We start from the raw sequence: 14,390 nt of genomic DNA on the forward strand, positions 1-14,390 counted from the left end.
AGTTTACGTTGTTGGGGACCTGTCGGGCGATTAATGAACTTAAGGCAATTAAGCTGCAAATAGTCGCTATGAGTCTTTATCAGTCTCCCTCCCCCCCTTCCCCCCCTAACTCGGGTGGCCTAAAAAGACCTTTGCGAGGGAGACTCAGTTCGTCTCCCTTCATTGAAAGAAATTGCACTTTGGAAAACAAATGATTAGAGTGTGAAAGACTCCTGGGACGCAAGGATGATGAATTACTCTTTAACCTGTGAGGGCTTTGTGTTCTCTTTCTTTGCCTGCGCTTGCAATTTTTCGACCCAGGGTTTGGACGAGAACTTAATATTCAAAATGGCGGTGAACCATTCGGAATATCTTATTGGTTTTAATGTTTATGCAGAAGCTTTTTCTTTCTGTCGTCATTGCCAACGCTTAGGTTATCGCCATGGTGGGTGTAAAGGACTTGAAAGCTGCGAGGCTCATTGCCATTGCCCACATTGTGGTTGGAATACTATTGGTGATATTCGGAATTGTAGACCGCGTTGAGGGATATTTTTGGACAGGGGAAGGATGTTTTGGAATATTGTGCGGAGTGTGGGTATGTACAGTGTAAGTACAATACTGTAGTCAGAAAATCGTCGAAGCTTTTAGAAAAGAAATGAGAAATGAACTATGCAGCTTGTACAGAAAAATGTGGTTGAAGGAAGTGAATTGAAGTATAAAATTGGGTCCACCAGTAATAATTTTTAAATTCTCGGTCGTTTCAAATTTGGTGATCGGGTGAATTTGGTTGCTCGAATTGAATTGCCTTGTAGATTTTCGAATTGTCATGCAAAGAACGAATCAAGCATATTTTCAAACCTCCATTCGTTAAGTGAAGCATGGATATTTTGTAACCCTTTCATCAATTCATGGAAACGAAGTTTTTTGCATTTCCAGACGCAAGTTCATCATTCTGCAAAACATTTTAACATTTGTTTGAAGAAATCTTCAAATGGGTTGCAATATAGAACAACGTTATCTCCATTGTACGCGTGAAATTACATAGTATAAAGCTATCCAGAAAATAATAAACCAACCAAAAGGGAATAGTTCCGAATGTACATGTAGCTCTAGCCAGCCAATAGAGTGGTGCATCGAATTCGTTTATAACAAGTCTATTTAAAAAAAAAACCAAAATTTTTTTAATCGTTTGTGGGACTTTCCGAGGTTAAAATATCTTTAAAACCGATGTTTCGACCAGTTTTACTGGTCTTCCTCAAGCTGTTTAACTGTTGTCAATATGGCGGATTGTTTAGTGGTACAAATTTGAAATACAAACTGAGATAAACACTGCTCACAGTTAGCTACAGCTAGTCTGTTTTTAAGCGGCTTAATAATATTTGTAATAAAGTTCAGATATAACACGTGCTGTCATTGGTTGAAAGGGCGTGCTCTATCAGAGTATAAAACATGGAGTTGAAGCTGTCACGCCATCTACCAATTTGTAACATGGCGGACCAAATGCCGAATTTTTCTCTTGGGTTTTTATACGACCCAGAAGTTCTCTATGACCTAGAAGACGAAAGAGAAAACGAGCTGTTAGCGTCGATCAATTGAAAGGATACTGTCAATGACAATGTGACGTACCCTTTAACTGAAAGTGAGGTTTCCAACAAAGTTAATTACGAAAACAATGAGCGCGGCGGCAATTTAAACCGGCAAAGATTTGAAAACATGTCCAGTGCCGCAATAGACGAGATAATTGTAAGAGGAGAAACAAAGAAAACCAAACAATCCACCAAATGGGCTATCCGAGTTTTTGAAGGTGAGTTTTTTCATTGCAAAAATATAATAAATACCATATGAACACCTCAAATAGAGTGGACGCACATTTGCTGAACTTTCTTACCCAAAAAAAAAACACAAAACAATCAAGGAAAGTGGATGATTTTAAAACTAGCTAGCACACACACATTTCTAACCAACAACTATAACTTTCTCTACAAAATGAACACCAAAATACAAAAAAAAATCTTTTTTTCCTCGTTGCCGTTTTTTAATAGCTTGTATGTGTACGTACAATAAAAGTCAACTACATGTATTACATTTACAGATTGGTCCTAGGGTGCTAAAATCGAAATTCTTAAGTTTACTACAAAAATCAGTAAGCGTAGATGCTGTTTTAATTTCTATAGGTAAACTGTTCCAAAGGTGACTAGCTTTATATGTAAAGGAATTATGATACGATCTATTATTATACCCTGGTTGCACTAGATTTACACCTTTATTCCTTAAACTATATCTAGATTCCCGCAATTTAAAAAAGTTTTTAATATATTCCGGACCGTTCCATTTCATACATTTAAAAAGAATTTCATACATTTAATAGAGAATTTAGAGTTCACTATGAAGTCCTCCGGAAGAAAATGTGTACACGGAAAAAAAGCCATGAATCAAGAAAGCCAAGCGCTGTGGTCTTCAGTCGGGGGATGTTGGAATTGGAAGTTGATCAAGACGACGAACACTTACACGGCATGAAGGATTGTAAGCCTGCTTCATGAACTGCTTAACTTAATCTCTAACCTAAGTAGATTAAACAATGTAAAACTAATTAAATAATAGTTAAAATGGGTAACTGCTTGTTGTTACATTTTTGTTGCATGCCATATATCGTACTCGGGAGTCTATTTTCATTTATGCTTTGTTAGCGGACATTTGTTGGTCATTCGTGCACGTAACAATCCAATCAAGTTAGGTTGCCCATTCTAACAAGGATTCTGATTGGCTTATTGTAAGCGTCCTCTGTTAGAGTATCGAGCATGCTGATGACACTGTTGTTCGCTTTGAAAATAAAGTTTGTTTGGAAATTGCTAGTGATGTGTGGGGAATTTAATGGACTCTTAATTATAAAACAAATAGAGAAGCCTTGACTGTGCTCTGTTCTGTAGTAAAGCACTTAGGAAGCGGCTAGAGCACTCAAGAAGTGGGGAGAAACACTCAACTACATCTCGTTTTTCTCCCTACACTTCTTTCGTGCTCTAGCCGTTTCCTGCGTGCTTTGCTACAGAACAGAGCACAGTCAAGGCTTCTCCATTTGTTAAACATGAAAAAACTTCCTAGTTCTGATTGGTTAAGATGAATGCAGTTTTCAGTGAATTCAGTGCAGAAGAGGGTTAATTTAGTGCAAAGAAAGAAACAAATCAGACATTCTGATTGGTCAGAATGATTAGTCAATGTCAAGATCAATGTCAAGGTCAAGGTCGACGTCACTTGCAGGGTTTGAATAAATTATTTTTGCACGTGATGCGCATGCTTTTCTTCTTCGTAGTTTTGAGAAGCTACCTTGTATTTTTTCATGTATATATTATACATAATCTCATGATTTTCGTGTGCAATTTGGAATAGATGAACACTTTTAAATGTTTTCAAAGACCACAAATTGCACTCGCCCTATGGGCAATTTTGTTAGTCTTTGAAAAGATTTACTCGTGCTTATTTATTCCAGGTTGCACTCAAATTCATGTCATTACCTATACAAATCTATTGAGAATACACATGTTTATACAAAGTGAAAAGCACATCACAATAACTGACTGATATTTTCTTAATAACAGAATAATTAGTATACAGCACAATGCTGTGCTTCCATGCTGAAAATTGAGCCACAAATATTCAAAAAAGCTGGCTCATTTTTTGGAGCAGACCCAGCTGAAATGGTCCAGTTGCCAGATTATTTCAACAAGCCTGTTTTTAAGTCCCAGTGAGTTGATAATGGCTGTTTCTGGGGTCTTCCCACTTTTTCTGGTTCTCTGTCTTTCTCCCTTTCACTGATCCAAGACACCATGTAATGGGCCAGCATCTGACTCAGCAGAAGTAGCAATACTCCATTAATGGTTTCATGCTACAGAAATCAGGATGTGCTGTGGCCATAAGAAACTTTTGCTTGATTCAGCCGCCCTTACCTTTTTTCCTTCTTAACTTCTCATCCCACTTGGTAAGATTGTTCTTCAGAAGCCAAGATACTAACTTTTAACTATGTAACCTCTGAGAATGTTTGACAATCTATTCTCAGTGTTTTCTTGTTTCTTACTTCCAGATGATTCTCACAGGATCTATTGGGATTCCAGGAAGTAACAGAGAAAGGAACTCATCAAGCCAAGCTTTTGTAAGTTGTTCTCTTTCAGTTATGATTGTCTTTGTGTTTGTATCAAAGGCTTTGAAGACCCCAGTTTACCTTCTGTAGGTGCCATTAACAACATAAGGGAGAGAAGGGAGGGGAGGTTACAGTTATAAATTTTGGTACGATCCAATTTGTCTCGAATTTTAGTGAGTGTTACAAACTGAAACCTGTCCAAACCCTTTGTGATTGTGCTGCAGAGATGCTAATCTGAGTAAATTCGATCATCTTGTGTACATAGAAGATCTTGTTTGTAATAAACTGCAACCATCAATTCATTTGCAATGAAAGTGTGGTTTTAAGTCTCCTCAAAGCATTTCATTTGATGGATTCTACGTACATGCAGATCAAAGGTTAACACTTAGTTCTAATTTGTCTGTCCTTATCACTCACTTTTCAGGACATTGTAAACAAAAAAACATTACATAACTGTTCTTCATGATAAACTTGAAAATTACTTTCATTGTAACAGCGAACTGCATATGGGTTCCTGGTAATAATTGAAACATAACTTGTAAAAATTCTCCACCACCCTGTCCCCTAGCTATTTAACTCCCAAGATCTGATTTACAATTCTCCTCTCTATAGCTGCTACTTGCATTTATGAGACAGTTATGAGAATTTGGTGTTAGATCAAAGTGCATGTATGTGTATACAGCAACTTCTATCTGATAGGTTTGAGTATTCCCTTTACCTGTTTGCTAGATAATGTATGGATATGGTAGAAGTTACATGTTAATCACTTCTGGGAGTAGTTAAAAGCTGGTGTAGCCACGAGAGTTATTTTTTATCGGTTCTGTCGTTCGTCTTTGTAAATTGTAATTAGTGTAAAAAGTTCTCGTCTCGATAGTTCAGTTCTGTATTTATTAGTTGGTATTTTTTCGTACTGTCAAAATGTAAATTAAGTTTGTCAGTGTTGTCTCATGTAATCGCCTTTGAGTATTGTGTAGCCTTGTTTAGTCTGTTGTTTTAGCCTTTATCTGCTATATAATGTCGTAGTTGTAATTTTCATTCAGTCGTTGTTATTCCGGAGTGCCGTACAGATCTTGTAAGTAGTTACGCTTTCGTTTGTATTTTCCTGTGTTTTTCGTATTCCTTTCGTTGTATTTAAGTTTCATGGCAGGGTTTAAGTTCGCATTGTTAATTCTGTATTTTTTTTTGCGTTATGTACAAACTTGTGAATTGTTGGGATTAAAGGAACGCATTCAAACTGTGATGGAGTGCCAGTTACAGCTGGTGTTAGCAATAAATTGAGTTTTATTTCTTCAGGCTGCTGCTTTCATGGGTTGTGCAATCACCTCTGCTGTGTTTGGAGGAATAATAATCCTTTGTTACAGTATTGCCATTGGGATGTACCGCACTTCTCCTTGGTATGAAGATGATTTTCCTGAGCGCTACTGGTACAACTATGATGCAGAAATGGCTATCACAGTGATCACATTGATTCTTGGTATTGTTGAGTTTGGCATTGGAATATGGGCTGCCGTTCTCTGCTGTAATATGAATCCTTGCCAGTGCTGTGCTATTCAAGAAGGCCAGGTATTATCTTCTGTATGAGTTTTCTTTTGTCTGCTTATAATATGATCATCATCACTGACTGTCATCATTTTCACTGCCACTGTTTTGATCACCATCATCATTAATGTCGTCTCATCATCTTTATAATTGTCATCATATCATCATTGATCATTTACTTCAAATAGCTTGACTTTTAGCAGGGTTGTCAAAACAAATTTGAAGAACTGGTTTGTGATACAAAGTAGGCAGCACAATGTCATGCCTCCGTGTTGAAAAGCGATCCACAATCATTTAGAATAATTGGGCCATCATCATCATCAGTTATCATATCATCGTTTATCGACTGTATATAATAGTTATTGTATGCTTCCTTGTTTTCCTGTTTCACTGTATGCTTTTTGACTGTCTGTGTGTCTGTGGTCTACCTGTTAGTTTCTATGTGTTACTGGATTTGTCTTCCATCTTTCTCCATTTGCTAGTCTGTCAGATAGACATTTCTATACTAGTGAAGTGCTGAGCCTGCAAGCTTTGTTAGAAAGATAATTTGGTTTTATCAAATGAGTTGATAATGTAAATTTGCCACCGTAAAGAATATACAAAGCTGATGTTTCAAGTTTTAGCCCTTTGTCAAAGCAAATGATGAAGCTTTACATTGAAACTCTTTATTGTAGAAATTTGCATTTATTTATCAAATCAGTTAAGGTATCACAGACAAAAAAATAGCATTTTCATTCAAACTCAGCATGAAAAATTATGCAAGTTAACCCTGTAGATATACGTTTTCTTTAAGCTTGATTAACACTGATTTATATTTATAATCTTTGCCATTGAACAGAGTTGGAGCTTACTGTTCCATGCCTAAATGTTTTACAAGTTTATTTGACGACGCATTTTGATCAACATGTTTCTTTTTATCAGAATGTGACCTGCACATATTGAGCTGAAAAAAGATGTCTGGAATTTTTTTTTCCTTCAGTGATACCTCAATAGAACCAAATTGCCTTGTAATACCCCCTTCTGAGGCAGCGCCACAGTTTCCCTAGGGAGTTGATCCCTTCTAAGAAAGAGTTTATTTTTCCTTGTGTACACTGTTTTGTATAAATGTTGACATCTAAACAGCATTATGAATGACTCCTGAGACCCAACAGCCCTGTGGGTACACATGCAGACATGTACATTGTAACTGCAATTAGTTGCATGTAGTTGGTTATACAAACCATCCATCACGCATGAAATACTCATGATAAGAATGATTAGAAACAAAGATTTTCCACAAAGACTATGCAAACCTCTTCCATAAAGCTGTTAGGTCTAATCGTTCATGAAACATGCTTTTTAGGTGTCAACCCTTTTGCAATTGAGAGCATACATCTGATTATACAAGATGATCCATAACGATGATGATATTTGTGTACTCTTGTAGGCACCTTCAATGGTTTATGTGAGCAACCAAGGCATGGTCTATTGTGCTGGTGGTGCTCCCATGGCAATTCCAATGCAAACAGCAGGTGGTGTGGTAATGGTTCCAGTATCTTCATCAGGGGGCGTTGGAGGCCATCCTCAAACAGTTCAAATGCCAGGTGGTAGTGTAATGCAAGTAGTTAGTCAGCCACAGATGTACCAAGCTCCTATGGCTGGAGCTGTCGTCCAGGTGCCAACATCTGGAGCTGGGGGTCTGGGAGGTCAAGCTCAAATGGTCCAGATGCCAACATCTGGGGCTCAAGGAGGTCAAGCCCCAATGGTCCAGGTGTCACAAATGGGAAATCCTGAAGGCCCCCCAGAATTTACCAGGGTCACTCCTGATGTAACAGTGCTCGCAGAGAAGGAACCACTTCCTTAAGTATTTACAGATTCCAATTAGTAAGTAAAATTAAGTCCCTTGACGCAACCTACAAACTGTTCCTTGAATTGTCTTTGCTGAGTTGTCTATATTCCCTGTTTTTGATCGCGGGGGTCTGGTTTACAATCGCTTCTGTTAGTAACAAGTTATGATTAGTTTAGTAGCCTCTCAAAGGATGAACAACCATCTTTGAGACACCCTCCAAGAGTTTCTTCTCCGCAAAGTATAGCTGTGTTCTTATAAGCGCACAGTGCTTATGGAGATGGGTGGGAACTCGTCTGAAAGTATGAATGATGATAACGCAATGAAAAATTCTTAAGGACTTGCTCTCACACAAAATGTTCTTTCTTTCCTTGTAGCTCTTTGTCAAAATCAACGGACAAGCACGGAGATTGTTTTTCGTTATGATGCTCACTGTTGTTTAAAAGCACTACACGCAGCAAAAGTAACACAGTTATCTTAAATGATCACCTTTCAGTTATTAAACGTGGAGTAAATAACTGAAAGGTAGATTTGATAGACTGAAAAGCAAGTATGCAGCTGTTTCGTGAAAGGTTGTCAGAAAAAAAGAAACAAATACACGCAATTACCCCCAAAGGTAAAGTGGAATATTTTCAGGTCGCAGTTCCTTTATCTCAGGATTTCAGGAAAATCCGCCTGAGAAAACGGAGGAGAATATTGCGATTTGATTAATTAATTTATTTTTTACTTATTTGGCTTATAAAAATTAATTGATTACCGGATACCCAGATTGCCTACGTCCCGTCCTTTTTTCTGACCAACTATCTCAAAACAATTGTTTCCAGTATAGCTTAAGCACGGAGTGAACATTGCTGAAAAAAAGGCTTAGTGTTCCCTTAATATAGTTTAGGTGTAGTATTTATTTATAACACCTAGGAATGAAGCGGCACTTCTATTTAGAGTTATCAATTCCCACTTATTTAAAGGAAATTTTACTAGACTGTAAAGCTGGTCGTATTAAAGGCTGGAGTGAACATTTCCATGAAACAAAGGCATTGCAGAAGCGTCTCTGTTAATTATTTGCTAATCACTTTTGGTGCTATTTTTTGGAAGCGCTGATGAAATTTTTTTACTATTAATTACGAAGAAACCAGCATAGACATTGAAGCATCAGAGAGGAACATACAATCTTTTAGAACTCTATCTGCAGTAGGGGGGCCAAAAAATAAAAACTTCAATTATTGGTATTGTTTAAAACTTTTCACCCTATTACGAGATCGTTTTCTGCAATGGCACGAAAGTTGGCCCTCGATTGATCAAGTTTGAGAACGAGTTGAAAAGTTTTGATCATTATTGTTGAACGGTTAGAAGAGATGTCTCGCACGATAATGTACCCTAACCGAAGGAGCGAATGGTTGCTGCTCTCAGGTTACCGGGGGCTTTTTCATTTTGTTATTGACTTTCCCTTCTAACAGAATGTAAAATATATCCATTTTGTGACATTCAGACGCTTCTTTATTACACTTATATAGTTCGTTAACAATCCAATTGAAGTGACTAGATAAAATCATTTCGCTCCAACTTTCTCGCAGTCTCTGAGCTTCTCTCGATGCTTGGTAAGATACACAATTTTGAAGCTGCTCAATAAAAGAATTTAAAAATAAAATCTCGTTCCACCTTTGGACAATTAGTTTCAAAAGCAGGCTAAAAATACGTCGAAATACTTATACAAAAAAGAAAAAAACACAATTCATCACATTCAGACATAAAAGAAAAAATATTAATCTCAAGACTGACTTATGGCCATGAAGGTCACAATCTGTTCTTTTCCCGGAAATTAAAATACCTTTAAGCAATGACTTGATAAAAATCCTCGAACCGTTATCTGCAATTTCCATGTGACATAAGTAAGATAATTGAGAAATGGGACAACTGATTATTCTCCAAGTTCAATGGAAATTCTCTATACATGCAAATGGCTGTAGCAGTCTTATCACTCATAAGAAAAAAAACTGATTGAGAAAAAATCTGTAAAAACAACATCTGGAAACGTTTTCAATACGTTTTCACTTCGACGTAAATGTTACGCCTGAAATCATGTTAATAGAACACTAATTAATTTGTGTTACATAAAAAAATGTTACCTTTTATATAGCTAATCGGGATAATTTCAGAACTTCTCATTAAGAAAAATGTGTATAGGGATTAGTTTGAGCACGATATCAATATTAAAATACTTAAAAGTTCTCCTTTTGAGTGTCCAAAATTCTACAAGCTCCCAACAGCAGTCCAATTTTTTGAGGCAATGGGAGTCCTTGTTGAACTTGAGGTTGGCCGTCTTTTGGTTCTTCCTGCTTTACCAAGAAGACTCTTGACATAGACGTCATCGGTATCTTACTGGTTTGTAGGTAGCTGCAAACTCCCCCGGATTCCAATGCTCACTTCCTTAGCTATAAAAATAAACGTATCTGAACTTAAAGAAGATCGTTGAGTTGCCATAACATTTTCTTAAGACATGAAAAGAAACACTGTACAAAAAGAGTTTCATATAAGATATTTCCTTTTTTACTCCTTTCATCTTTTCTAAAAAGATTGTTGTCATCGTAGATTTGTCCACTCCATTGTATTGTATCTCAATTTGCTGGAGGAAAAAGAAAATGAACTTTTAACCCCATTAGAAGCAAAATAACAGCAAAAGTATGATCGCTCAAATATAAACAATAAATTATGATTTAGAGTTACTTTTTCATTCTTATGAGAAAAAACTATGAAAAGAATAGTTACTTGCTTCAGCATCGAAATATCCTTGAGATCCAGGCTGACGTCATCACCAATAAGTACAAATGGCGCCCAGTATTTCACCTCCTTGAACACTTCAAATTCTCTCATACACTTCATGGCCTGATTGAGAGCTTCACTTGTCTTCTTTCCTTTAGCAAGCGCATCATAGAAGAAACTCATAAACTCCAGGGTTCCCTCGTCGTCAATGGCCCACAAGGTTACCACAACAGATCTAGCACCAGCTCCTAAAAGTGCTCGCGCGATGCCCTACCACACCCTCATCCATGATCTCCCCTCGAGCAGTGTAACAGCAACTCAATACAACAAGTCGTGCCCGCAGCCCAGCTTGTACCACATCCTCCATCGTCATGAGGTAGTCCTTCTCTTGAGGATTTGGGTTTTCTCTTGTGGTGTTGGGTGCCAGGAAAACCTCTCCAGTTTCCATCTTACCATGCGTTGCAATGTGTACTAACGCCACCGATGACATTCGTTTTAACACATCATCTTTTGTTGCCATTTCTCCAGTGAGAGGGGCGATATTGAGGATACGTCCGATCATCTCCACTTCTTTCTTTGCTCCAGGAAGTTGTATCAAACTTCTTCTGTCATAAATGATATCTTTGAAACATGGGTCTCCAACAAGCAATGCACCAGTCGTCGTGTGGAATTGAGCTGGGCAATCATGAATTAATTGTAACGTCGTCAAGGATGGAAGCACACGAATTCTGAAAGAATCACTTAGATATGTTGACTTGGAGTCTTCCAATGCTGCGAAAGGTACAAGGCAAAATGGTCCCTCAGGAACAAATGTAAGCTCTTTACTTTCGTTGATCAAATCAGCAATAGGAGTAATGATGATGTCATGAAGCTTCTGTAAAGCCCTGGATTCCGAGTACCACACATTAATTGGGATGACATCGCTCGCCATTTCCTCCCGCTTCGGCGAATCAAAGGAAGGATTTTCGCGTTTCACACTTTCTTTTACACCAATCTCCTCAAGCGCAGTTGTGTTAAGTTGCTCAATAAAAATTTCCAAATCCTTCTCATACTTGAAATCATTTACATGTACCTTTCTCATCTGGATATTATCATTACTGAGGATTACCCAGAGGTGAACGCAAGGACCACTTACAGCAATGAAAACTGCGCTCGATGGAACACAACTCAGAAAAGTGTTGTCCGAAGTGCTGTTTGTTGATGAATGTCCACGCTGATATATTGTGTCCAGGAGATCTCTCAGAGACTGAGCACGTCCTTCTTCTGCGGTAAAAAGAGCCTCTACGACGTTGCCTTGCATTAGATTTGTACGCCACAAACCTTTGTACGCTTGTCGGTGTTGATTGCGATACGAAATCTTCCATTGATCGTTGAGATGAAGACTGGCCCTGATATAATCATACACCTCTACACTCATTTGAAAGCACACAAACGCCTTCCAAACATTTCCTAGGCACTCAAAAATTGAACCAAGAAAAAAGAGTGAGCATGCCTCTGCAGTCGCGTCTCCCACTTTTTTAGCAATCTCTAGTTGACGTTGATAGTACCCCATTGCTGCTTTCAACTGATCTAGACCATGATAGTCGTTCCCCAGATTGCAATATCTTCTCCCCTCTCCGGCCTTGTCTCCTACTTCTTTAGAAATTTCTAGAGCACGTTGATGGTACCCGATTGCTGTTTTGAACTCTCCTAGACCTTGATAAGCGCTGCCGAGATTTCCATAACTCCTTCCTTCTCCGGCCTTGTCTCCCACTTCTTTAGCAATTTCTAGATGACGTTGATGGTACCCGATTGCTGTTTTGAACTGTCCTAGACCTTGATAAGCGTTGCCAAGATTACAATAGCTTTTTCCCTCTCTGGCCTTGTCTCCCACTTCTTTAGCAATTTCTAGATGACGTTGATGGTACCCGATTGCTGTTTTGAACTGTCCTAGACCTTGATAAGCGTTGCCGAGATTACAATAGCTTTTTCCCGCTCCGGCCTTGTCTCCCACTTCTTTAGCAATTTCTAGATCACGTTGATGGTACCCGATTGCTGTTTTGAACTGTCCTAGACCGTCATAAGCGTTGCCAAGATTTCCATAACTGATTCCCTCTCCGGCCTTGTCTCCCACTTCTTTAGCAATTTCTAGATCACGTTGATGGTACCCGATTGCTGTTTTGAACTGTCCTAGACCTTTATAAGCGTTTCCAAGATTTCCATAACTGATTCCCTCTCCAGCCTTGTCTCCCACTTCTTTAGCAATTTCTAGATGACGTTGATGGTACCCGATTGCTGTTTTGAACTGTCCTAGACCTTTATAAGCGATGCCGAGATTACAATAGCTTTTTCCCTCTCCGGCCTTGTCTCCCACTTCTTTAGCAATTTCTAGATGACGTTGATGGTACCCGATTGCTGTTTTGAACTGTCCTAGACCTTGATAAGCGTTGCCGAGATTACAATAGCTTTTTCCCTCTCCGGCCTTGTCTCCCACTTCTTTAGCAATTTCTAGATGACGTTGATGGTACCCGATTGCTGTTTTGAATTGTCCTAGACCGTCATAAGCGATGCCGAGATTACAATAGCTTTTTCCCTCTCCGGCCTTGTCTCCCACTTCTTTAGCAATTTCTAGATGACGTTGATGGTACCCGATTGCTGTTTTGAACTGTCCTACACCTTGATAAGCGTTGCCGAGATTACAATAGCTTTTTCCCTCTCCGGCCTTGTCTCCCACTTCTTTAGCAATTTCTAGATCACGTTGATGGTACCCGATTGCTGTTTTGAACTGTCCTAGACCGTCATAAGCGTTGCCACGATTTCCATAACTGATTCCCTCTCCGGCCTTGTCTCCCACTTCTTTAGCAATTTCTAGATGACGTTGATGGTACCCGATTGCTGCTTTGAACTGTCCTAGACCTTGATAAGCGTTGCCGAGATTACAATAGCTTTTTCCCTCTCCGGCCTTGTCTCCCACTTCTTTAGCAATTTCTAGATGACGTTGATGGTACCCGATTGCTGTTTTGAACTGTCCTAGACCTTGATAAGGGTTGCCGAGATTACAATAGCTTTTTCTTGCTCCGGCCTTGTCTCCCACTTCTTTAGCAATTTCTAGATGACGTTGATGGTACCCGATTGCTGTTTTGAACTGTCCTAGACCGTCATAAGCGTTGCCAAGATTTCCATAACTGATTCCCTCTCCGGCCTTGTCTCCCACTTCTTTAGGAATTTCTAGATCACGTTGATGGTACCCGATTGCTGTTTTGAACTGTCCTAGACCTTTATAAGCGTTTCCAAGATTTCCATAACTGATTCCCTCTCCGGCCTTGTCTCCCACTTCTTTAGTAATTTCTAGATGACGTTGAGGGTACCCGATTGCTGTTTTGAACTGTCCTAGACCTTGATAAGCGTTGCCGAGATTACAATAGCTTTTTCCCTCTCCGGCCTTGTCTCCCACTTCTTTAGCAATTTCTAGATGACGTCGATGGTACCCGATTGCTGTTTTGAATTGTCCTAGACCGTCATAAGCGATGCCGAGATTACAATAGCTTTTTCCCTCTCCGGCCTTGTCTCCCACTTCTTTAGCAATTTCTAGATCACGTTGATGGTACCCGATTGCTGTTTTGAACTGTCCTAGACCTTGATAAGCGTTGCCGAGATTACAATAGCTTTTTCCCTCTCCGGCCTTGTCTCCCACTTCTTTAGCAATTTCTAGATGACGTTGATGGTACCCGATTGCTGTTTTGAACTGTCCTAGACCTTGATAAGGGTTGCCGAGATTACAATAGCTTTTTCTTGCTCCGGCCTTGTCTCCCACTTCTTTAGCAATTTCTAGATGACGTTGATGGTACCCGATTGCTGTTTTGAACTGTCCTAGACCGTCATAAGCGTTGCCAAGATTTCCATAACTGATTCCCTCTCCGGCCTTGTCTCCCACTTCTTTAGGAATTTCTAGATCACGTTGATGGTACCCGATTGCTGTTTTGAACTGTCCTAGACCTTTATAAGCGTTTCCAAGATTTCCATAACTGATTCCCTCTCCGGCCTTGTCTCCCACTTCTTTAGTAATTTCTAGATGACGTTGAGGGTACCCGATTGCTGTTTTGAACTGTCCTAGACCTTGATAAGCGTTGCCGAGATTACAATAGCTTTTTCCCTCTCCGGCCTTGTCTCCCACTTCTT

At 39.1% G+C, this 14,390-nt stretch overlaps 2 protein-coding genes across 2 annotated transcripts in view; one reads left to right on the forward strand and one right to left on the reverse strand.

Annotated features, from left to right (window-relative positions):
* The first annotated feature begins 284 nt into the window (after nucleotides 1-284).
* Nucleotides 285-9,604, forward strand: LOC148737232 (uncharacterized). Its single transcript, XM_088749061.1, has 5 exons — nucleotides 285-574; nucleotides 4,055-4,123; nucleotides 5,405-5,674; nucleotides 7,077-7,513; nucleotides 7,853-9,604. Exons 1-4 carry the CDS (start codon nucleotides 422-424, stop codon nucleotides 7,491-7,493), a joined length of 909 nt encoding a protein of 302 aa, XP_088605187.1. The 5' UTR covers nucleotides 285-421; the 3' UTR covers nucleotides 7,494-7,513; nucleotides 7,853-9,604.
* Nucleotides 9,605-9,789: 185 nt separating this feature from the next.
* The window catches only part of LOC148737233 (uncharacterized), an 11,036-nt gene continuing 6,435 nt past the window's right edge, over nucleotides 9,790-14,390 (reverse strand). The window contains 3 exon segments of the mRNA XM_088749283.1: nucleotides 9,790-9,904; nucleotides 10,239-10,502; nucleotides 10,504-14,390. The exon segment at nucleotides 10,504-14,390 is cut by the window's right edge and continues 1,377 nt beyond it. Of these exon segments, the coding sequence (XP_088605409.1) occupies nucleotides 9,893-9,904; nucleotides 10,239-10,502; nucleotides 10,504-14,390 (4,163 nt within the window). The 3' untranslated portion in view covers nucleotides 9,790-9,892.

The sequence above is a fragment of the Stylophora pistillata genome, chromosome 2 (assembly GCF_964205215.1).
Source record: "Stylophora pistillata chromosome 2, jaStyPist1.2, whole genome shotgun sequence".
Taxonomy (NCBI): domain Eukaryota; kingdom Metazoa; phylum Cnidaria; class Anthozoa; order Scleractinia; family Pocilloporidae; genus Stylophora; species Stylophora pistillata.